This window comes from Schistocerca serialis, chromosome 4, assembly GCF_023864345.2.
Source record: "Schistocerca serialis cubense isolate TAMUIC-IGC-003099 chromosome 4, iqSchSeri2.2, whole genome shotgun sequence".
In the NCBI taxonomy this organism is placed as follows: domain Eukaryota; kingdom Metazoa; phylum Arthropoda; class Insecta; order Orthoptera; family Acrididae; genus Schistocerca; species Schistocerca serialis.
Window position 1 is genome coordinate 839,199,627 of NC_064641.1, and position 26,407 is coordinate 839,226,033.

The 26,407-nt window shown below is 45.4% G+C and overlaps 1 protein-coding gene across 1 annotated transcript in view; it reads right to left on the bottom strand.

The window, feature by feature from the left end:
- Positions 1–13,924: 13,924 nt before the first annotated feature.
- The window catches only part of LOC126474803 (toll-like receptor 2), a 323,566-nt gene continuing 311,083 nt past the window's right edge, over positions 13,925–26,407 (bottom strand). Inside the window, exon 11 of the mRNA XM_050102274.1 lies at positions 13,925–14,284. Within this exon, the coding sequence (XP_049958231.1) occupies positions 13,925–14,284 (360 nt within the window). The remainder of the gene's footprint in view (positions 14,285–26,407) is intronic.

Below are 26,407 nucleotides of genomic sequence, written 5' to 3' on the forward strand. Positions count from 1 at the left end.
GAAATGACTTCCTGACACTTAAATCAATACTGGATGTTAACAAATTTCTCTTCTTCAGAAACGCTTTCCTTGCCATTGCCAGCCTACATTTTATATCCTCTCTACTTCGACCATCATCAGTTATTTTGCTCCCCAAATAGCAAAACTCCTTTACTACTTTAAGTGCCTCATTTCCTAATCTAATTCCCTCAGCATCACCAGACTTCATTAGACTACATTCCATTATCCTTGTTTTGCTTTTGTTGATGTTCATCTTATATCCTCCTTTCAAGACACTGTCCATTCCATTCAACTGCTCTTCCAAGTCCTTTGCTGTCTCTGACAGAATTACAATGTCATCGGCGAACCTCAAAGTTTTTATTTCTTCTCCATGAATTTTAATACCTACTCCGAATTTTTCTTTTGTTTCCTTTACTGCTTGCTCAATATCCAGATTGAACAACATCGGGGAGAGGCTACAGCCCTGTCTTACTCCCTTCCCAACCACTGCTTCCCTTTCATGTCCCTCGACTCTTATAACTGCCATCTGGTTTCTGTACAAATTGTAAATAGCCTTTCGCTCCCTGTATTTTACCCCTGCCACCTTTAGTCAACATTGTCAAAAGCTTTCTCTAAGTCTACACATGCTAGAAATGTAGGTTTGCCTTTCCTTAATCTTTCTTCTAAGATAAGTCGTAAGGTCAGTATTGCCTCACGTGTTCCAGTGTTTCTACGGAATCCAAACTGATCTTCCCCGAGGTTGGCTTCTACTAGTTTTTCCATTCGTCTGCAAAGAATTCGTGTTAGTATTTTGCAGCTGTGACTTATTAAGCTGATAGTTCGGTAATTTTCACATCTGTCAACACCTGCTTTCTTTGGGATTGGAATTATTATATTCTTCTTGAAGTCTGAGGGTATTTCGCCTGTTTCATTCATCTTGCTCACCAGATGGTAGAGTTTTGCCAGGACTGGCTCTCCCACGGCCGTCAGTAGTTCCAATGGAATATTGTCTACTCCGGGGGCCTTGTTTCGACTCAGGTCTTTCAGTGCTCTGTCAAACTCTTCACGCAGTATCATATCTCCCATTTCATCTTCATCTACATCCTCTTCCATTTCCATAATATTGTCCTCAAGTACATCGCCCTTGTATAGACCCTCTATATACTCCTTCCACCTTTCTGCTTTCCCTTCTTTGCTTAGAACTGAGTTTCCATCTGAGCTCTTGATATTCATACAAGTCGTTCTCTTATCTCCAAAGGTCTCTTTAATTTTCCTGTAGGCGGTATCTATCTTACCCCTAGTGAGATAGGCCTCTACATCCTTACATTTGTCCTCTAGCCATCCCTGCTTAGCCATTTTGCACTTCCTGTCAATCTCATTTTAGAGACGTTTGTATTCCTTTTTGCCTGTTTCACTTACTGCATTTTTATATTTTCCCCTTTCATCAATTAAATTCAATATTTCTTCTGTTACCCAAGGATTTCTACTAGCCCTCGTCTTTTTACCTACTTGATCCTCTGCTGCCTTCACTACTTCATCCCTCAAAGCTACCCATTCTTCTTCTACTGTATTTATTTCCCCCATTCCTGTCAATTGCTCCCTTATGCTCTCCCTGAATCTCTGTACAACCTCTGGTTCTTTTAGTTTACCCTGGTCCCATCTCCTTAAATTCCCACCTTTCTGCAGTTTCTTCAGTTTTAATCTACAGGTCATAACCAATAGATTGTGGTCAGAGTCCACATCTGCCCCTGGAAATGTCTTACAATTTAAAACCTGGTTCAAAGCACTTTCTTGGTAGGCATGTGCTATTGTGACGTGTGGGTTACCATGAGCTCATAGGTGAGGATTATGGATGTTCAACATACCCGACCGCGTTAAGGGTAGCCTCATCGGTAAATAAAACATCTGCAGGGAAGGTTTCATTCGCTGCGGTCTGCTGTAGATATTAAAGAGCAAAGGCAATCGTCAGGGGTCATTGCTCGCACTCTCTGTAAATGATACGGATGCATTCCGTCTTCATGTAAAGTCCTCAAGTCCTCAAAACACTGTGATGGCTCACGCCCGCCGCACGTCCTACAGCTCTCGAGCTTGTCGAAGTATTATCCTCTACTGTATTCTTCCTCCCACTGCAGGAGTTCAGCGATATCTTCCAGAGCCAGTTCCACGCTTGGAAACATGGAACGATCCACTCTTGCATTACTCCCGATGAAGACGCTTGAATGTTCGGCAATCCGGCTGATTCCTATCCGGGAATCGCTCCCTGTACATCCTTTGAACAGCTAATTCATTTCCTTACGCAGTTCCATATATGAAATGCATGTCGGCCAGCTCCGCATTAGTGAAAGGACGCGTGCTGCTCGAGATCCGTGCCGGAAATGATGGATCCTGCTAGCGAAGCGCTTTTATGCATCGCAGTCGTCAGCACTCTGTACGGAATCAAGGCGGCATTACCGCACACACACTTCTGTACGACATCTGTTTATTTCGGTCGCTCAGTACCTGCCATTACATTTTTGACATATACAGGGTGATTCAAAAAGAATACCACAACTTTAGGAATTTAAAACTCTGCAACGACAAAAGGCAGAGCTAAGCTCTATCTGTCGGCGAATTAAGGGAGCTATAAAGTTTCATTTAGTCGTACATTTGTTCGCTAGAGGCGCTGTTGACTAGGCTTCAGCGTCAGTTGATGCTAAGATGGCGACCGCTCAACAGAAAGCTTTTTGTGTTATTGAGTACGGCAGAAGTGAATCGACGACAGTTGTTAAGCGTGCATTTCGAACGAAGTATGGTGTTAAACCTCCTGATAGGTGGTGTATTAAACGTTGGTATAAACAGTTTACAGAGAATGGGTGTTTGTGCAAAGGGAAAAGTTCTGGACGGCCAAGAACGAGTGATGAAAATGTAGCACGCATCCAGCAAGCATTTGTTCGCAGCCCAGGAAAATCGACTCGCAGAGCTAGCAAAGAGCTGCAAATTCCACAATCAACTGTAGGGAGAGTCCTACGAAAAAGGTTAGTTATGAAACCTTATCAGCCAATAAAATTTTTGGTCCCTTTTTCTTCGAAGGTGCTACTGTAACTGGACTACAGTATCTGGAGATGTTAGAGAATTGGCTGTTCCCTCAGCTCGAACAAGAAGCACAACAATTCGTATTTCAGCAGGATGGAGCGCCACCACATTGGCGCTTATCTGTCCATAACTACCTGAACGTCAACTACCCGAGGCGATGGATCGGCCGCCAGGCAGCCCGTGACAGAGCACTTCATCACTGGCCTCCAAGAAGCCCTGATCTTACCCCCTGCGATTTTTTCTTGTGGGGGTATGTTAAGGATATGGTGTTTCGGCCACCTCTCCCAGCCACCATTGATGATTTGAAACGAGAAATAACAGCAGCTATCCAAACTGCTATGCCTGATATGCTACAGAGAGTGTGGAACGAGTTGGAGTACCGGGTTGATATTGCTCGAGTGTCTGGAGGGGGCCATATTGAACATCTCTGAACTTGTTTTTGAGTGAAAAAAACCTTTTTTAATACTCTTTGTAATTATGTATAACAGAAGGTTATATTATGTTTCTTTCATTAAATACACATTTTTAAAGTTGTGGTATTCTTTTTGAATCACCCTGTAGTTTAGGACCACCCTGTGTATTGTAGACCTCTACATCTGTCGATTTTGTTCCATTAAGAGCGACGTGTTGAGTTCTATCTGCAAGGAAGTCCTGAATGCAGTCAAAAATTTGTTCCGGTACCCTATAAGCTCGTATTTTTTCAACTAAGAAGTAATGCGGGAAGCTTTCAATTGCCTCCCTGAAGTCAAGGAACATGGCGTCAATCTGAGCGCCGTTGTCTACAGCGATCTTTATCTCATCGACGAACAGATTTCGCAAGATCTGTGATGGCGGAATCCAAGTTAATTTTTATACAGGAGATTCTCGTTCTCCAGAAGACCCGCCAGAATAGCCGAGAGCGCTAACGCGCTGCTTCCTGGACTCAGGTGGGCGCGCCGGCGGATTAACACCGTCGGCCGGTGTGCCGGCCAGCCTGGATGTGGTTTTTAGGCGGTTTTCCACATCCTCCTAGGTGAATACCGGGCTGGTCCCCACGTCCCGCCTCAGTTACACGACTCGCAGACATTTGAAACTCATTCACACTATTTCACGACTTACACTAGACGCAGACAGCTGTGGTACACTAATTCCGTCACGGGGGGTATAGGATGGTGGCAGGAAGGGCACCTGGCCACCCCTTAAAATTAACCATGCCAAATCCGTTCTTAACCCAGCCGACCCTGTGCACAATGATGGATACAGGCAATGGCAACAGAAAGAAAGAAAGAAAGAAATATTCTCGGTCTCCAGAAACCTCATAGTTCATGAACATAAAGCATGTTTCCGTGCACCTGTCCTACAGCCCTTCTTGGAAACGGGAATGACCTGCGCTTTTTTCCAGCGTCTAAGGACCCATTGTTGCTCCAGCCATCTATGATTAACTCTGTTTGAAGCGGAGTAAATTCTTTCACATAAACTTTGCAGAATCATATAAATGTCTCATCTGGTCCTGATGCCTTTCCACTACAAAGCAACTGTTGTTGTTTTGCTATTCCACGATCGGTTACCTCAATATATGACATTTCGACGCTCGTTTGGTGATTGAAAGGAGGGACAGTGTAGCCTTCCACGATGAAACAGTTTCGCCAGACCGAATTCAATATTTCAGCCTTTCCTCTGTTAACATTAGTTTCAGTGTCAGTATGGTCTCTGAGTGAATGAATATAAGATTTCTAAGCGCTTATTGATTTCACATGAAACCAAAATCTCTTAGGGTTCTTACTCAGATCAATTGACAAAATGTTACTCTCAAAATCATTGAACGCTGCTCTCATTGCTTTCCCTAATGTCATTTTTGCTAAGTTCAGCTTTTGTTTGTCAGCCAAGTTTCGACTTTTCTTGAATCTGAAACTAAGTTCTCTGCGTTCACGGAACAGTTTTCTAAAAGGACTGTTAAACCATGGCGGGTATTTTCCATCCTTTAAGACCTTGATCGGAACATGCTTGTCTAAGACACACTGAACAATGCTTTTGAATTTTTTCCATTTTTGCTCCACATCTTTGCACTCATCACAAAAATTTTGATGCAAATAGTCTGCAATTTGTCTCTTGCCACTCTGGCTAAGCAAAAATAACTTCCAACATAATCTTCTTCGTAAAATTCGTAGCTACCACAGCCTTATGAACACTAACAGCTTTCTCTACGTTGACTGATTTGTTACTAAGAGGTCTAATATGTTATCTTCACGAGTATGTCCTCTAATTATCTGCTTAAAGTAATACTCGGACAAGAGATTAAGAACAATTTTACAGGATTCCTGTCTTTGGCAACAGTTATGGTATCATGACTCTCCCAGTCTATATCTGTAAGTTGAACTCCTCCCCCACTCCCCCACCGCCCATCATTATAACAGTAGCACAAAAAAATATATTTATCAACGATATTCTGTAAGTTCTCTCTGAAGCGCTCTACCACTACAGCTCCTGACCTAATCGGTCTATAAAAGCATTCTATTACCATTTTTTTCGCTTAACTTTACCCAGATTAATTTACATTCTGGATCCGTGATAAGCTCGCTTGATATCACCGAGATCTTTGCTGCAATAAATATGCCGCCACCATTGGCGACTAACGTATTCTTACGATAAATACTCCAATCTTAACTTAGGATTTCGATGATACGAGGGTTAGAACTTAAATAGTGGCAATTATTTATTGACAACCGATACAAAAGAGTTACATGTTTGTACCTGTTACTATCCTTGGTTCAAATGGATCTGAGCACCTTGGGGCTTAACATCTGAGGTCATCAGTCTCCTAGAACTTAGAACTACTTAAACCTAACTAACCTAAGGACATCACACACATCCATGCCCGAGGCAGGATTCGAACCTGCGACCGTAGCGGTCGCGCGGTTCCGGACTGCCCGCATCTCGTGGTCGTGCGGTAGCGTTCTCGCTTCCCACGCCCGGGTTCCCGGGTTCGATTCCCGGCGGGGTCAGGGATTTTCTCTGGCTCGTGATGGCTGGGTGTTGTGTGCTGTCCTTAGGTTAGTTAGGTTTAAGTAGTTCTAAGTTATAGGGGACTGATGACCATAGCTGTTAAGTCCCATAGTGCTCAGAGCCATTTGAACCATTTTTTGGTTCCGGACTGAAGCGCTTAGAACCGCTCGGCCACTTCGGCCGGCTACTGTCCTTCACAGTAGTCACCAGCGTTGTGTAGAACCCGTTGCCAGCGACGTGGAAAGTGTAGTACACCGTTACCAGAGCCTGTTCTGTTCATGGTGCAAATGGAGCGGTCTGCCGCCTGTAGAATCTCTGGAACAGTTCTTAAGCGAATTCCACGAAGTGGGTCCTTCATCTTCGGAATCAAATGAAAGTCACAAGGACTTAAGTTCGGAGAGTATGGTCATGGTACAGTACTTCCCAGTCCCATCGACCGAACAGAGCAGCCACAGCTTGCGCTGTATGCACCCACGCATTGTCGTGCAAAATGATTGGTGGGTTGCGTAGAAAGTGTCGCCGCTTCTTTCGCAAAGCTGCTCGCAGGTGATGCTCCAAAAACGAACAGTGACACTGTGCATTGACGGTCTGCCGTGGAGGAACGTAATGCGTTAGGATAGCACCATCACAGTTGTACACGAGAATCACCATACTGAGGCTCCGATGCACTTTCGACTTTCGCGGTGACCCATAATGACGCCATTCGTTGGATTGGCGTTACAGTTTTGTCACGTAAAATGTGGCCCATGTCTCGTCCAGTGTCACAATACGGGATAACAAAGCCTCTCCTTCGCGCTCACAGCGCTCCAAGTGCGTCTGAGCAGCGTCGTAACGCGTCCATCTCTGCATTTCCGTAAAGACATGCGGGTGCCATCGTGATGCAATTTTTCGCATGCCCAGGCGTTCCTTCAGGATGCGAAGCACAGTAGTATGCACTAATCTGGTTTCATGAGCGTGCTCACGAATCTTATGGCGTCGATCACTGCCCACTAACACGGCAACAGCATGGACTTCTTCTTCAGAGACGCTAGGACGACTTGCCCGATGCATGTCTACCGCAGTTTGCTGACCTTCGTTGACGGCTTTTACCCAACGTGCCACCGTTGTGTACGGCAATGCCCATTCCCCACAGGCCTCTTGAAGACGTTGATCACACTGTCGTGCTGTAAGACCTCTGGCACATTAAATCTTGATCCGTTGTTTCTGTTTCGAAAACATAGGGACTCCGTTACGTTAGACCGCTCGCTGACAAGTGACTGTGTTTCCCTCGATTCTGCGCACGCCGATGACGTGGAACGGCGAGTCCATGTGCTCGGAGGAAAGGTAGGTGTATCAACAACGTTTGCTATCAGCGACAATAGTAGATTCAATTGCATAGTGTCTCTACAGCAGTGTTGCCACTATTTAAGTTCCAACCTACGTACGGTACGTAAGACACTGAGGTGACAAAAGTCATGCGATAGCTATATGCACATATAGAGAAGGCGCTAGTATCGGGTACACAAGGTATAGAAAGGAAGTGCATCGGCGCATCTGTAATTTGCACTCAGGTGATTCATGTGAAAAGGTTTGCGACGTGATTATGGCCGCACGTCGGGAATTAACAGACTCTGAGCAGGGAATAAGACATACCATTTGGGAAACCGTTTGGGACTTCGGATGCACAATGTCAAGTGTGTACCGAGAATACCAAATTTCAGGCATTAGTTCTGACCACGGTAGTACAGTGGCCCACGGCTTCCACTTAACAACCGAGAGCAGCGGCCTTTTCTTAGCGTTGTCAGTGCAACAGACTAGCAGAAATCAATGATGAACGTATAACGAAAGTGTCCCTCAGAACAACGCGCCGAAATTTGGCGTTAATGGGCAATAGCAGCAGACGACCGACGCGAGCGCCTTTGCTAACGTCACGACGTCGCCTGCACCGCTTCTCCTGCGATCGTGACCATATCGGTTGGACCCAGATGACTGGAAAATCATGGCCTGATCACACGCGTCCCGATTTCAGTTGGTAAGAACTGATGATAGGGTTCGAATGTGGCGTAGTCCCCACAAGGCTATGGATCTAAGTTGTCAACATGGCACTGTGGTGGCGCGATAACGGTGTCGGCTGTGTTTACACGGCTAAATTGTGTCCTCTGGTCTAGCTGAACCGATAATTGATTAGAAATGGCTACTTTTGGCTACTTGGAGACCTTTTGCAGCCTTTCAAGGACGTCATGTCCCCAGGCGTCCATGGAATTTTTGTGGATTACAATGTGGCATGTCACCAGGCCACAACTGTCCCTGATTGGTTTGAAGACCATTCTGGACAGTTCGGGTGAATGATTTGCCCATCCAGGTCGCCCGTCATTAACCAACTGAACATTTATGGGACATAATAGAAAGTTCATTTCGTGCACAGAATCCTGCACAGGTAACACTTTCGGAACTATGGACGGCTATAGATGCAGCATGGCTCAATATTTCAGCAGGGGACTTCCATCGACTTGTTGAGATCCATGCGACATCGAGTTGCTGTATTACGTTGAGATTAAGATGTCCGACACGCAATTTGACTGTCACCTCAGTGTCACACTTGTGCGTGTATCTGGCTGGAGACTTTAACTGATGTAATGTATGAATGCAGAGTCTCGCGGCGATAACATTGAATAAAATGTTCTCGGATTTCCAATCGCGTCAATTGCTTAAAACTACACGAGCTTTCGGCCAAGCACTCCTTGACCATTATCATGTGGTATGACTGCCAGTGGGCTGTTGGTGCGCCATTATATACGCTAGCTGCCGGCTGTGACGTCACTGGTACCCGTGACATTGCCATATATGGGGATGTTTTGAGTCGGGTTGGATGTGCCTTCTACAACCGCGCGATCGCTTGATCCCACGCAGCGCTGAGCTGCAAGCCACCGTCTGTGTTCAGGGTGTTTGCGGTAATTTTTATTTCAATAACTTCCTTAATTAAACTGTCCCAGAGGCCGTTTGTGCTAGCCACGACAGAGGTATCGTCAAATTTTATGTGGTGACCGCAGATTTCTCTGGATAGCGTAGGCGATAATACCTCTCATGTTCTTTCCTGGTTTGTTCCACAGTGCGCACTGTATGTCGGATGTACTTCTGGCCACACTCACAAGGTATTTCGTAGACTCCAGGTGTTCTGAGACCTACTGTGACTTTAACTGGTCTCAGTAATTGACGGATTTTCGTTGGAGGCCTGAAGATTGATTTGATCTTGTGTCTTTTCAACAGGTGGCTTATCTTTCCCGACACAGAGCCACAGAATGGCAGGAAAGCAAATTTCTTTTCCTGCTCTTCGTCGGTGGTCTCATTGTGATATTTCCCAGAAATCACTTCTTTCACTTGATGGGCGCTATAGCCGTTATTCCTGAAAACCTTGCGTTGATGGCTCAGTTCGTGGGGCAGGTTATCGTCGTCTGATATTACTCTTGCATGATGCACCAATGTTTGTAATACTGTGCTCTCCTGTGCTGGATGATGATGGCTGCTGGCGTGTAGGTACAAGTCTGTGTGGGTGGGTTTTCCGTAGACGCTGTGGCCAAGGCACCCATCTCGTTTACGGTGGACAAGGACGTCGAGCGAATGCAATGCATTATCTTTTTCCACCTCCATGGTGAACTGAATTTTACTGTTGATGCTATTGAGGTGTTCCAAAAACTCGTCTAGTTTCTCGCGTCCGTGTGGCCAAATGACGATCGTGTCGTCAACGTATCGAAAGAAAAACTTCGGCTTTAATGGCGCAGAATCTATGGCAATATCCTCAAAATTCTACATGAAGAGGTTTGCAACAGCTAGAGCCAACTGGCTACCCATTGCTTCGCCGTCTGTCTTATCGTAATACTGGCCGTTGTACACGAAATAGGAGGACGTAAGAGTGTGCCTAAATAGCTCGACCACATCACTTACAAAGAACTGGGAAATTAGGTCCAAAGCGTCTTTGATAGGCACATTCGTAAACAGCGCCACTATATCAAAACTGACCATAATACCATTCTCACTAAGGCGTAGACGGTTGATTCTTCTGATAAATTCTGCTGAGTTTTTGTATGATGTTTGCAGTGTCCCACATGTGGAGCAAGGAGCTTGGCCAAGTACTTCGCCAGCTTGTATGTTGGAGAAACTATTGTAGACACAATAAGGGGAATGCCGCCCCGTCCTTGTGTATCTTCGGTAAACCATAAGCAGTAGGTGGTCTAGGCGCCTGCGGGAGAAGATTCTTAACCACACAGTCTTCCACTGAAGATCGCTAAAGAAGTTCTGATGTTTTTCTTACTATTCTTGATGTCGGGTGGCGTGGGAGTTTCCGATAAGTATCTTCGTTCAGTAGCGCACAGATCTTCGTATCATAGTCCTCGAACTCCATAATTACGGCGGCATTGCCCTGGTGAGCAGGAAGTACCACAATGCTTTCATCATTACGGAGTGGTCGAAGGCCGTTGCGCGCAGCCCTGGTCATGTTGGATGCTGGTAACTTCGCCTTTGTCAGTATACGGCTGGTTTCTCGCTGTATTTCGTCCGCTGTTTCATGTGGGAGCTTGTGGACTGCCTGTTCAACACAGCTTATTATTTCACAGACAGGAATGTTCCGCGGTGAAGGTGCGAAAGTCGTTTCTTAAGTGCCGACATTGCACCCGCGTCTATATCTCTCGTCGTCGAGTTGATGACGGTGCGTTCTGAAGATCTGTGGTCCGCACCATGTTGCTGTTGCCAAAGGCGGCCGAACTTTCCTTTCTGCTTCTCTGTAGTTCGTTTCTGTGCTGACGTCTGTTGAGAAACCGTAGCAGCGTCGACCCATTCCCAGTCCAAAGCTGTGAGTGTTCTTGATAACTGCAGGTGCAAGGCCATAAGAGCACGTCCATTTGCATCCAGCTGTTGCCTTGTGTTGTGAATCCTTTCTCATAATAATGCAAAGCTGATACGAAGAAATATCCTCCTGGTGGCAGCGGTGTTGATATGATGGAATACCATAGCAAATAGTGGAATGGTTTTCTCGTTGCGGCAGCGCAGTAGGAAGGATAGCGAACTTAACAAATTTGCCTTCTTGACACGGAGCTTTCCGAGACGTTTTACGCTGCGCCACATTTCTTCCCCTTAGAGGTACGTAATGTATGAATGCAGAGTCTCGCAGCGATAACACTGAATAAAATGTTCTCTGGTTTCCAACCGCGTCAATTGCTTAAAACTACACGAGCTTTCAGCCAAGCACTTTGTAACACCCCACCCGTCACTGGTTTTGGCGTGTGTTCACCCCAGCTAATTGACTAACAGATCAACAGAGAGCGCAAAACTGCCGCAATATCGGATAACGCAAAGAAAGTAATAAGGCCCTGTGACTCCTGATTGAACTGCGGTGGCAGTGTTGACATTAATTGATTCAGAATTGATCACTTTTAATTAAAAAGGGGTGCACATTGATGTTATATTCAGCTATTGAACACCAGATGCAAATGTTGAACATATAATTAAGAAAATGACTTGGAATTTCAACTACTTGATTGAAAACAGATGCAGTCGATTAGCACAAATTTATTTTAACTCCCGACCTTCCATCATCATATTACATGACTCTCCTATCAGGCAGTGGTAATAAATTGCGTTTACGTAGAGTAAAGCGCGATAAATCAAAATTAATCCCTATCGACTGACCCAGGCGTAATGCAAAGTGCGAGAATTCCCCAACATACGGCCCATGAAATCCTCGTGGAAAGTTTGCTGACGTGATCCAACAAATGTGGCCTAATTCAAGCCAGAGCAGGTCCAATATCACCGAATTCAGCGTGGCGGGGAGGCGTCGTTGTGAGGACGTCGGCCGGCCTCGTGGTGCTGCAAGGCTCCGCTCGTCTATTCACTCCTCGCTATCTTGCTCAGTACATAGCTGAAGCAAAACTTTCTATCTCCAGCTCAATCGTTCCATTTGCTAAGTCCTAAACTGCAGAGATGCTCACTCTCTCTCAGGCAAACTGAGAAAAGAACGCCACGTCCGCACTCTAGGCAAGCTGGGAACGGAAGACCTCCACAGAGACTTCTCCCAGTCCGCTCTTCACCTCGGTTTCCCCTCCGGCAAAATCACTTACGCCAATTGCAACGCAAGTCGCGTTAATTATGCGTCGCTTCCCAACGCCGACCAGTGCCTGCTCTGGGAAGTGAACAAATTCCCACAAAATTTCCCTTCCTCTCAACTTCTGCTATTTAGCTCCTCCCAGGCCACCCATCAAGGTTAGCATCAATTTTTCCGGAATTCTGACTCCCAGGAGAGTACTTCAGATTCCTCGGTCCTACGTTCCCATCGGGGGCCGGTGTATTTCATTCTGTCGCTCTTCACCTGATTTACTTCAGACTCTGTGGACCGTGAATTCAGCGCGAAGTTGCTATAGTCACGAACACGCATATTTTGACCTCTGTTGACTGCTCTACCGTAGCTTTGCGCGGCTTTCTCGCATGTTTCACTGAAAACGGGACGACAGACATTTATCAACAGGCGTACAAGCTCTCCGTCTGCTTCCCGGTACACCAGCATGTGGTCAACCACCCACTCAGTGTCACTCATCTTAAGGCAGCTGGAGGCCGCGCCCCATTACCGCTTTCTCAGAGCTTGAGCCGCCCTAAGCTGCCTATTGTCGCTTCCCTTTGACGCTCCCCCGCCGGCCAAGGTCAGTTATTCCCTGGGATAAACTAGCCTCCAGTAAATCAACACAAAGTTTTCATGTAGTGTGAATTACTTTAAAACTGTGGTGTCACTGCCAGACACCACACTTGCTAGGTGGTAGCCTTTAAATCGGCCGCGGTCCGTTAGTATACGTCGGACCCGCGTGTCGCCACTATCAGTGATTGCAGACCGAGCGCCACCACACGGCAGGTCTAGGGAGACTTACTAGCACTCGCCCCAGTTGTACAGCCGACGTTAATAGCAATGGTTCACTGACAAATACGCTCTCATTTGCCGAGACGATAGTTAGCATAGCCTTCAGCTACGTCATTTGCTACGACCTAGCAAGGCGCCATTACCAGTTTATATTCAGTGTAATTATGTCTAAACAAGAGCGATGTTCTCCAATTGTGGATTAAAGTTAAGTATTCCAAGAACTACGTTCTTTTCTTTATAGGATAATTACTTTACCTTGTTCCAGACCTTACGCCAATCTGCGAGAGCTTAACGCGTGCCTTTCGGCTACCTCCGAGTGACTTGGCTGTCTTGCCACGCCACTACAAAAACCATCACCCGGCATTAATTATTCCAATACGTCCTTAGTATACCCTCTACAAGATGCATTGTGCCTTGTCAGTCATTTTTGTTGAGCCCTACTGTTCGCTCAACGTGAGTTAGGTGATCTTTAATGACTTCATCTAAGGGGCATAGTTCTTGCCATCTTACAACTTCTTGGCCATTGTCAAGTGATATGACTGCCAGGGCGCACCAACAGCCCACTGGAAGTCATACCTCCTTTACAAGCAATCTGATGGCAGAACACGACATGGCCTCACTCGTTTCTGTAGTGCTTTCGTTGCCAGCACATTAGCCGTTACGACAGTGTTGGTTGAAGGTCTAGTGCTCTACCGACTGGGCTATCCGGTCCCTCAGCCGAGCGTTGTAGTACATGCTGCATGGTGTGCGAGTGATTCGCGTGTCGTAATTCCTGGCTTATGGCTCCAATGGCGACTTCACCGACTTCCCGATAATGGCCAAGAAGTGCTTGGCCGAAGGCTCGTGTAGTTTTAAGCAATTGACGCGGTTGGAAACCAGAGAACATTTTATTTACTGATGTATATCGCGAACGATTATGGTGCCAAGGCGCTACAGTGAGGAACATTTTTCTTAATTTATTTCGGATCTGCTAACGTAGCCTATATTGCCAAATGCGAGGCCGCTGTGGGCTACTCACGCGTCGTCGGCGTCGTCGGCGGCGGAGCGCCTGCCGTGCAGCTGGTGCAGCTGGTGGTCGCGGTGCTGCTGCTGGCGGCGGCGCTGGCTGGCGGCGCGCTGCAGCTGGCGGGCCCGCTGCCGCTGCTGGTGCAGGCTGGGGCTGAGCGCGTCGCGCAGCTTGCCCCAGGCCGCCGCCTCGTCCGCCTCGGCCGCGGGCCGCGCCGGCCACTCCAGGTAGGTGCGCGTCTCCATGAAGTCGCGCAGGTGGCGCGGCAGCCGCCGCCGCTCCAGCCGCTCCAGCTCCAGCAGCAGCAGGAAGTCGCTGCCGTCCTCCCACACCTGGTGCTTCGCCATGTCCAGCTCCCACTGGCACCACTGCAACGTACCGTCACTGCGTGGCGTACAACGAGCTCTGGCGCTGTCCCTAAATACGTAATTGCATATAGCAAACTGTGCTTGTGTAAAGATGTCATTGCCGGAATTAACAGTCAAAGGCGATAAATGCTAGACAGGGCACTGTTTAGTCATTTTTTCCCTTAGGTTAAGAGTCAAAGGAGAGGGGACTGTGGACTTTGTCTGTTTAGTCATTTTTCCCGTACCTTGGCAAAATGAGCGGTCTCAGGCCTTCTCTCAAATCAGGTAGGACAGATTGCTTTCACGACGTACACATGATAATCAGTGAAACCACTGCAGAGTGACTTAACTTCAGAGTACAGCCCCTATTCAGGTTCCTGGTCAGCTGGGCACAGAGAAATAGTATTCTAGCTAGACTGCGCAACAATATTAGACTGCCTCCCTCGTATATCTTGTGTAATGGTGATGAAAGTAATATGGGACCCCAGCAAGTACAGGGCACTGTGTTATTCCCCCCCCCCCCCCCTTCCCCCCCCCCCTCCCCCAACCGCTCCACGTGAGAATGTGATAGGACAGTGTACAACAAATATTGGCACGAAACACGTTCCGCCATGAACTACACAGCGAGGCAAGTGAGAGCGACTTAGAAATCTCTGGTGTAAGCAAAATTTTTACTGGGGTGGTCGACTGAAAGTAATCTGTAATGTAAGAGTTGAACTTTCGTATAAGAACGTAATAGCTCCGCTGCTTTTTACGATTTACATAAACGATCTGGTTGATAGTATTGACAGCGGCATTAGACTGTTAGCCGATGATACTATAGCCTACAGGAAAGTAGTATCACATGAAAGTTGTGAATAAATCAATGAGGATTTACAGAAAATAAATGCGTAGTGTAATGACTGGCAGTTATCTCTCAATATTAGTAAGTGTAACCTACTGCGTATAACGAAGCGAAGGTCCCCATTAATGTAAGAGTACAAAATAAATGCCGTCTTTGAAAGCGGTAACATCCGTCAAGTATCTGGGTATGACTATTCGAAATTATGTCGAATAGAACGATCGGATTACACAAGTAACGGTTAAGGCGAACTCTAGATTGCAATTTATAAGCAGAATCTTGAAGCGATGCAGTCCTTCAACAAAGGAAATTGCTTACAATACGTTAGTTCGTCCAGTCTTATTGTTCGTCTGTATGAGACCTTTACCAGTTGGGTCTGATTCAAGAGATTAAGAAGGTCCAAAGAAGACCGGCAGGACTCGTGACTGGTACATTTAGCCACTGGGAGAGCGTTACAAATCTCATAGAAAGTTTCAAGTGGGGCACTGCAAGACGACGCGCTAAACAGAAGGGGCTGCTCACTAAATTCCAAAATCCGATCTTCGCCAAGGATCTAGAGCATATATTATTACCAGCAACTTTCATATCGCGCAATGATCACTGTTCAAGGATAAGGGAAATCAGAGCTCACACTGAGGCGTTCAGACAGTCGTTTATCCCTCGTGCAATCCGTGAGTGGAACAGACGGGAGGGGGGGGGGGGGGACAGCACGCATAGTGCCCTCCGCCACACATTGCTTGGTGGCTAGCGGAGAATACATGTAGATGTAGGCAATATCGAGAGGCTTCCCATATCGCCGATTACTCTAGGCCACTGGTTCCCAACCTTTCATAGACCTGAGTACAATCAGGCATTAGATAGTATCATCCCCCCCCCCCCCCCTCTTGTCACTTGTCATCTGTTGCCCACCCCTCTGTTACCCAGAGTATCACCAATTTTAGCACCTAACTAAAGTGTAGAATGAAACACTTTTCTTGCAACACATTTATTTTTAAAATGATGAAAGATGAATCATATTGAGCCATGTTGCGGTTTGCATTGATGCCGTTGGTAGGTTGGCATTGTGTAATAGGGATAGAGCCGTCTCGATTTCTTCTCGTGTTTACTGGCACCACTACCTTTGCTAACACTGTCTGTCCACAAGTGGCAGCAGCAGCGGTTATCGATATCTAGTACTGTGGTACTATCTTTGGAAGGACGTCAAGTGTTTTCCAGGTCAGAGTGTGTCGTGGAGATCCGTTGGGACAGGGCAGCGGCGAGGTCCGGTAGCACGAGGACGTGCTGGGACCGCTGGTGGCACGCAGGCATTGCCAAATCGGGGGCTGCAGTTGCGAGGGCCGCAACCTCGTGATCCACCGGACCCAGGATGTTTGAGTGAACATTAAACCAGCAGTGAAACCTCCACTATTTTGAGATCACGCTGTTTATTCGCACATTGCTACTCGCAGGGTCCTTGAGATGGAGAGCAACGAGTGGAGTGTTTGGACTTACAAGGGGAGGCCGCCAATTGTGAAATTCAGATTCAATTCATATTGCGCATGATAAAAGCTCATGGCCAGAGGTGTAATGTGGCAAAGCACCAAGATGCACTTCTCAGCCGTTGTCGGGAAAATCGACAGTTAAAATAAACGATTGCGGTGAAATACTCTCAACGATTAATAACTATCGACAGCATCGTGGCGCAGCGGTAAGTGCTCGGGTTCGTAATCCGAAGGTCGCCGGATCGAATCTCGCGCCATGCAATTTTTTTTTTTTTTTTAGTATTTGGTTTTTGTTATTCAAATGTGTCTACACACACACACACACACACACATATATATATATATATATATATATATATATAATTCCCGGCAATCAGTTGCAGCAATTATGCATATAATAAGTTGTTGAAGGTCGTTTGTCGTGGAAAAACTGGCGACTTCGAACATCATTATGTTTTCCGCAAACAAAGTTGTATTTCACAAATGTTATTAATTGTCTTCGTAATGTTAACCACGTATAGTTAACGGAAGACGTAGAAACGATATTCCGAAACGAATACGTATAGCGTAAGTCAAACGTTCGAATTAGAATAGAAACCCCACGAACACAAATTTGCTGTGGCAGGTATGAAATATAAGCTCCGTTACTCGCTCGTTATACTTGAAGGACAGATGCTGAATGGGCCGAAACGAGCCGCCGCATAAAAGCGTAGTTGCCTGCTAACTTCGAAAGAAGGTAGATGCGGTCCCTAGCTCAACTTATAACATCGTCGAGAAAATCAGTGCGGACGTGAGAGCTTTGGTACACCCTGTTAAACAAACGGAAAAATGGAGGCGGTACAATTGGAGAGCGATCCGCCTTCACCAAAATGCATAAGCATTTCATTAATATTATATATATATATATATATATATATATATATATATATATATATTTGAATTACAAAAAACTAATGATAAAAAAAATGTTGCATGGCGCGAGATTCGATCCGGCGACCGACCTTCCGATTACAAACCCGAGCGCTTACTGCTGCGCCACGACGCTGTATAAAACTATTAACCGTAGAGAGCATTTCACCGCAACGGTTTCTTTTAACTGTCGATTTTCTCGACAACGGCTGAGAAGTGCATCTTGGTGCTTTGCCACATTACACCTCTGGCCATGAGCTTTTATTATGCGCAGTATGAATCGAATCTGACTTTCACAATTGGGGGCCTCCCCTTGTTAGTGAGATTAGATTAGTTAGCAGTCTCCGCTTCTTGTTATTAATCATTGAATTCCTTGTGCGTGTTGGTAAAGTTCAACCAGCGGTATTTTTCTGCCTAGAGGGCGCTAACGCCCCAGTTACCTGCTCTGGAGGTCAACGTGTTTCCGTGGAGCTGGATATATTTTGTAATCCACATCAAATACCGACGAATCTATTCCACAGACCGAACGTGAGGAGAGGGGCTAGTGTAATTGGTTAATACAAACCATAAAAAAATGCACGGAAGTATGTTTTTTAACACAAACCTACGTTTTTTTAAATGGAATCCCGTTAGTTTTGTTAGCACATCTGAACATAAAAACAAATACGTAATCAGTGCCGTTTGTTGCATTGTAAAATGTTAATTACATCCGGAGATATTGTAACCTAAAGTTGACGCTTGAGTACCACTCCTCCGCTCTTCGATCGTGTGTATCGGAGAGCACCGATTTACGTAGGGATCCAAAGGGAACGGTGTTGGACCTTAGGTACAGAAGAGGCTGGAACAGCACATTACGTCCACATGCTAACACCTTTTTATTGATCTTTTTCACTGACGCACATGTACATTACCATAAGGGGTGAGGTACACGTACACACGTGGTTTCCGTTTTCAATTACGGAGTGGAATAGAGTGTGTCCCGACATGTCAGGCCAATAGATGTTCAATGTGGTGGCCGTCATTTGCTGCACACAATTGCAATCTCTGGCATAACGAATGTCGTACACACCGCAGTATATCTGGTGTAATGTCGCCGCAGGCTGCCACAATACGTTGTTTCATATCCTCTGCGGTTGTAGGCACATCACGGTACACATTCTCCTTTAACGTACCCCACAGAAAGAAGTCCAGAGGTGTAAGATCAGGAGAACGGGGATGGCCAATTAATGCGTCCTCCACGTGCTATGAAACGCCCGTCGAACGTGTACCTCACCCCTCATGGTAATGTACATGTGCGTCAGTGAAAAAGACCAGTAAAAAGGTGTTAACATGTGGGCGTAATGTGCTGTTCCAGTCTCTTCTGTACCTAAGGTCCATCACCGTTCCCTTTGGATCCCTACGTAATTCGGTGCTTTCCGATACACACGATCGAACAGCGGAGGAGTGGTACTCAAGTGTCAATTTTAGGTTACAATATCTCCGGTTGTAATTAACATTTTACAATGCAACAAACGGAAATGATTACGTATTTGTTTATATTTTCAGATGTGCTAACAAAACTAACGGGGTTCCATTTAAAAAACCGTAGGTTTGTGTTAAAAAACATACTTCCGTGCATTTTTGTATGGTTTGTATTAACCAATTACACCAGCCCCTCTCCTCACGTTCGGTCTGTGGAATCGATTCGTCAGTATTTGATGTGGTTTACGAAATATATCCAGCGGTAATGTCAGGTGACTCACCCTGTATATATAATTATTACTATTGGGGCCTTCAGCTGACAAATAATTTGAATTTCTGGTCAATAAGGCTTTCATCCGTGAGAGCAACTTGCTTAAGAATTTTTTATTAGTCATTGTGTCTTAATAGTCAGATTTGATAGCTGTTAATTAATGTTAACCTCATTTGCAGTTGTTTCCAAATAAAGTGCACGTGGTATTAAAAGAAAGAAAAATCGAGCAACCAACGGTAACTGAGTAAGGCCCCGTCCACACCGAACCCTGCCTTTCCCTAAGTCCCACGTCTCACATACTTAGTTTGCGTGTATGTGTGCGTGTTAGAATAAACGACGAAGGAATTGGCGGTGCATTGCAAGTGCTGTCCACAACTCAATCTCAGAAATGAAAGTTAAGTATACACAGCGAGGCTACACTTGGTGCCAAGCATACTTCCCCTGCATTACTCCTCTCCATTGCGGCATCTGCTTGACCTGTACACTGCAGCCCCATTTAAAATCAAACAATTTCAGATGTGTGCGCTATACTTACTGTACGTAAGTCACTTCATTGCTCCGCTCCTTAAGTCTGAACTGACAGCAATTGAGCGACTTCAGGCTGTTAACTGTTTGTGTCTAACTGTTCTAATAATATTAATCATAATAATAATAAAAAAGCTGTGCACAGCCCTATGATAGCCCTTATGAAGATACTGCTGCGTCGTGCTGTCAATGAATTCCTTTATCTCTTTTGAAGGGAGTAATGAAGCAATTACTGAAGTACAGCAGATGCAACGCGCGGTCTAAGGCACTCCTTCCCGAGCCTGAAGATGTGCCGGTCCCCGGCACGAATCCGCCCGGCAAATTTGTGCCGAGGTCCGGTGTGCCTGCCAGCCTGTGCATGGTTTTTAAGGCGGTTTTCCAACTGCCTCGGCGAATGCGGGGTGGTTCCCCTTATTCCATCTCAGTTACACTATGTCGTCGATTGTTGCGCAAACACTGTCCCCAGTACATATTTTCTTGAGATATTCAGCATTTGTTACGTTTATGACTCACTTTCATCGTCAGCGATGGACAGGACAAAGCGCAGAATATGTGTGTAGTGGGTGGACTGTGTGATGAACCTGTAAGCTCCACCGCATTAACGCTGCTAATTGTGAAAAAGTAATTATTGATAACTTGTATAATCAATATTAGATTCCTACAAAATTGTGATAACAGTAATTATCTTTTGAAAATAATTTAGTTTATTAACTGAAACAGAACCGAATTATTTAGTTTTTACCCCTCAGAAAATTTCATTTTACCCCTTAGGGTTAACCAGGTTGGGAACCACTGCTCTAGGCTGAAGCAAAAATGTTCGCTGCTGCATTTAAAAAATGGCTCTGAGCACTATGGGACTCAACTGCTGAGGTCATTAGTCCCCTAGAACTTAGAACTAGTTAAACCTAACTAACCTAAGGACATCACAAACATCCATGCCCGGGGCAGGATTCGAACCTGCGACCGTAGCGGTCTTGCGGTTCCAGACTGCAGCGCCTTTAACCGCACGGCCACTTCGGCCGGCTGCTGCATTTAGATCTGTTGAATGTGAAACTTCATGTCATAGAACAATCTATATTAATTCTACAAATCCGAATGTAACTCTCTCTGTTACCTTTTCACGACTAAACCGCTGAACCAATTTTGATAAAATTTGGTACGCAGATAGCTTAAGTCTTGAGGAAGAACACATGGTACTTTATAAAATAAAATAAAAATAATAATAAAAATAAAAAATGAAAAATCACAACTGATAAGAAGTATGTTAGTGGGATGCCGATGACGGTTGCATGGATGTCGGCAGTTCTTGGTGTTTGTCACGCGACAGTGCGAATCCAGTGTTTAATCATACAAGCAGTTTTTGAAATGTTAAAAAGAACCGCGAAACCATGTGGAGAAACTGGACAGTTTTTATGGCCCATTGTTGTGGACAGTAAGGGCGAGAACCGTATTTGAAATTGTTAGAAACTGCTGCGCAAAGATATATCTGCTTTAGCTCATATTTCTGAAAGGGGTGGAGCTGCGAAAGTTACTCGAACTCAACAAATCTCGGAGCAATCTTACATCTGGCAATCTTTAGATGTAGAAAGTCAGAAGGCCTCAAGAGCTAAAGAAACATTAGAACAGTTACAAGCCCGTCGGAATTTAGACGCTGAGCATGACACGTCTTTTATACGTTCTCAGACAGTAGAAGATTTCCAACGGTGGTGCCGTTTAAAAGGTTTTAGGACAAACAGAGAGACGTCATGCCTGTACACGTATAGCGTTGGAGACTTTCAGTGAGACTGTATTTCATTATGGTCCATTAATTGGTTCTGTTAATCATCGATTAGTCATCTTAGGAAGAATGGATTAGAAATGTAGGCCCTGTAACTCGTTGAAATGAGATAAAAAACATTTGGTATGTGTCACTCTGGTGGCAAAACCTTACTTCAATTACTAGATGACTGGACTGGCGTATCACTGAAGAAACTACTCACTTGCTAATTTTGCTAACGCTTGTTGCAGACTTTGAATATACAGCATTAATGACATGGGCCTTGTGACTAGATTTTTGTGAGCTGAATTCTTATCTTGGTTCCGCCGGCCGCTGTGGCGGAGCGGTTCTAGGCGCTTCAGACTCGAAGAGCGCTGCTACTACGGTCGCAGGTTCGAATCCTGCCTCGGGCATTGATGTGTGTGATGTCCTTAGTTTAGTTAGCTATAAGTAGTTCTATTCTAGGGGACTGATGACCTCAGAAGTTAAGTCCCATAGTGCTCAGAGCCATTTGAACCATTTTGAACCATTACATATAAACATATTCGGTTTCGATTCCCGGCCGGGTTGGGGATTTTCTCTGCCCGCAGGCTGGGTGTTTGTGTTTTCCTCTTCATTTCATCATCATTCTCATCTTTCGTGACAGTGGCTAGAATGGAATGCGAAAAAAAATTGGACTGTGAAAAAATTGACGCTTTGTACGGTCGCTGATGACCGCGCAGTTGAGCTCCCAACAAACCAAACATCATCATCATACAAACATATTCATAAATTATTAGCTTGCTTACTTTACATCACTTATCATAACAAAACTACTGATTTGCGAGCTTAGGCACGGGTAACAGTTCGTGTAAAATTAAAGGTACAGTTGTCAAGACTTAGAATTACTTAAACGTAACTAACCTGAGGACATCACACACATCCATGCCGGAGGTATGCGACCGTAGCTGCCGCGTGGTTCCGGACTGAAGCGCCTAGAACCACTCGACCACAGCGGCCGGCTGCCTTACTACACATAGTTCTATTAGAGACGGTGTGTCGTTCCATTCCTCCGGCCTTTGAACTCACTAAACACTGATTCTAAGTTGACGTAACGGAACGGAATGGAACTGAACGTCAAAGCATTCCATAGTCCATTACAAATGGCAGCACTGACACTGGTCGACAACGGGACGGGACGGAACTGAAAGTCAGAACATTCTACAGGGCATCCAGAATGGCGGCATTCACACTGACCACAAGAGAACGGAAAGGGGACAGAACTGAAAGACAAAATATTCCACAGTGCATTTGAAATGGAAGCACTGGCCGACAACGGAATGGAATAGGACAGGATTGATCGTGAAACTGTTCCACATTGCATTCCAAATGCAAGTATTCATACTGGCCGACAACGGAACGGAATGGGACAGAACTGAGCGTGAAAACACTCCACAGTGCACTCCAAATGGTAGCATTCACGGTGGCCAACAATGGAACGGAACTGAACTTTAAAAAATTCCACTTTAAAAGTGGCAGTATTCGTACTGGCCGAAAACAGAACGGAACTGGAGGGAATGGAACGTGAAAATATTCCACATTACATTTCAAATGGAAGGATTCACATTGGCCGCTAACAGAACGGAACGGGACGCAATGGAACTAAATGACAAAACATTGCACAGCGCTTTCCAAATGGCAGAATCCACACTGGCCGATAACGGAATGGAACGGGACGGAATTGCACGTTCCATTCACTGTTGTTCCACACAATTGGTCAGATATTTGAAAGCAGAAAATAGTTTAAGTTTGAGGAGATTCGAAGTAGAACACTGTTACCATCGGTTCAGTCAACACAGGTTGGTTGACTGGCCCTCCCACACGTATCGCTATCACTTCTGTGTGGGTCTGCTCAGTACGCACATCTCGTGCTACTGCTGCACTGTCGGTTTCCGTTCCCAAATTGCAAACAATTATATCATTGTAAGACGGGAGGTACATATACTTCCACAGAACAGCGAGCACCAATATGGGAGCCGCTGTAATCTAAAATGCTGCAACAATAACTGGGGACGGCTTTGTTACCTTTAGCCCGTTCAGCATTATAATTTTATTGAACGTCCCGATGCAGCAACACGTCATCTCGAGTTTCACAATCACTGATGATGCTCCGTTTAGTAGCGAAGACCTTCAGAATGTACCCCTCCAAACTTGCTTCGTCTAAAATAGTTCAAATGGCTCTGAGCACTATGCGACTTAACTTCTGAGGTCATCAGTCGGCTAGAACTTAGAACGAATTAAACCTAACTAACCTAAGGACATCACACACATCCATGCCCGAGGCAGGATTCGAACCTGCGGCTTCGTCTAAGAATGAGTGTTGAACGAAGGTGTTGACAGTTAATCCTAACACAGTCTTAATTTTCCTGCCATCGTAATATTAATTATATACCTGAACAATGGCTCGCAGTCCCGCCTAATGATTTGTCTATTGCCGTAGAGTGGAGCCTGGCTATGTATCTGTCTCTGCTTTCAACAAACAAGCTGGTGGGTGGCGTCGACACGTAGCACTTTCTCCATTTTTTCTCGTTGAACGTGGTTCATCGTCTTTTTCCTCGTCCGCCAGGTCCCGTTGGCGCTTCTGCGAGGGCTGTAGGCCTCTTTCTGTAGTTGCATCTACTAGTGGAGCGTTGTTGGAGTGCGTCTGCGTTGCAGTACGCGATGATTGGGTCGCTATCACTTTACTGATGAATACATGAAATGCTTTAGTATCCATTGGGACACTGTGGGGCTGGTTTTGTGAAGTTTGTGGAGCAGAGACGCTCCAATCGCCTTGATATATACTTCAACAATTCGGCAGAGCCTATGTGTGTGTGTGTGTGAATTCCTAAGGGACCAAACTGCTGAGGTCATCGGTCCCTAACGTACACACTAGTTAAACTAACTTAAACTAACTTATGCTAAGAACAACACACCCACCCATACCCGAGGGAGGGACCGCGCAATCCGTGACATGGCGCCTCGAACCAGGCGGCCACTCCGCGCGGCAGTCCAGAGCCTATGGAAGTAGAACAAATACCGGAACGAACTATCACAGTATACAATGCTCGAGCACTAGCTGGGTAGGAACCGCCGATGTTGTCTCTTCTGCTTCCCGGAGCGAACTGGACTGACTGTTGTTCGAATATACAGTAATAACGTTCTGTTATCCAGGCACATTTGCCACCTATTTCAAATGGCCTCGTTACCCACTTCGATCTGTGAGCTTTTTTTGTATGTCTGTGGGTCTTTATGAAAATATAGATATTTAATTGAGTCTGTGGTCGACTCCTATTTAAACAACGCTGTATTACCTCTTCCGTCCTTACTATATTCCCTGTGACTGTGAAGACAGGGTCAAATGACGCCTGCTGTGGGTGACAAATCAGATACTTTAGACACGATCAGGGCAGCAAGTAGTATAGTGGGTACTCGCTTCCAAGTCATACAGCTGGGAATATGGTTTCTCCCATCTTTTCACATTTATACATAAATCCCCCGTTTTACTAATCTATCTCCCCCAATGAACCATAGACCTTGCCGTTGGTGGGGAGGCTTGCGTACCTCAGCGATACAGATAGCCGTATCGTAGGAGCAACCACAACGGAGGGGTATCTGTTGAGAGGCCAGACAAACGTATGGTTCCTGAAGAGGGGCAGTAGCCTTTTCAGTAGTTGCAGGGGCAACAGTCTGGATGATTGACTGATCTGGCCTTGTAACACCAACCAAAACGGCCTTGCTGTGCTGGTACTGCGAACGGCTGAAAGCAAGGGGAAACTACGGCCGTAATTTTACCCGAGGGCATGCAGCATTCCTGTATGGATAAATGATGATGGCGTCCTCTTGGGTGAAATATTCCGGAGGTAAAATAGTCCCCCATTCGGATCTCCGGGCGGGGACTACTCAGGAGGACGTCGTTATCAGGAGAAAGAAAACTGGCGTTCCACGGATCGGAGGGTGGAATGTCAGATCCCTTAATCGGGCAGGTAGGTTAGAAAATTTAAAAAGGGAAATGGATAGGTTAAAGGTGGGTATAGTAGGAATTAGTGATGTTAGGTGGCAGGAGGAACAAGACTTTTGGTCAGGTGATTACAGGGTTATAAATACAAAATCAAACAGGGGTAATGCAGGAGTAGGTTTAATAATGAATAAAACAATAGGAATGCGGGTAAGCTACTACAAACAGCACAGCGAACGCATTGTTGTGGCCAAGATAGACACGAAGCCCACGCATACGACAGTAGTGCAAGTCTATATGCCAAATAGCTCTGCAGATGATGAAGAAATTGAAGAAATGTATGATGAAATAAAAGAAGTTATCCAGATAATGAAGGGAGACGAAAATTTAATAGTCATGGGTGACTGGAATTCGGTAGTAGGAAAAGGGAGAGAAGGAAACGTAGTAGGTGAATATGGATTGGAGGTAAGAAATGAAAGAGGAAGCCGCCAGGTGGAATTTTGCACAGAGCACAACTTAATCATAGCTAACACTTGGTTCAAGAATCATAAAAGAAGGTTGTATACATGGAAGAATCCTGGAGATACTAAAAGGTATCAGATAGATTATATAATGGTAAGACAGAGATTTAGGAACCAGGTTTTAAATTGTAAGACATTTCCAGGGGCAGATGTGGACTCTGACCACGATCTGTTGGTTATGAACTGTAGATTAAAACTGAAGAAACTGCAAAAAGGTGGGAATTTAAGGATAAACTGAAAGAACCAGAGGTTGTACAGAGTTTCAGGAAGAGCATAAGGGAAAAATTGACAAGAATGGGGGAAAAATACAGTAGAAGAAGAATGGGTAGCTTTGAGGAATGAAGTAGTGAAGGCAGCAGAGGATCAAGTAGGTAAAAAGACGAGGGCTAGTAGAAATCCTTCG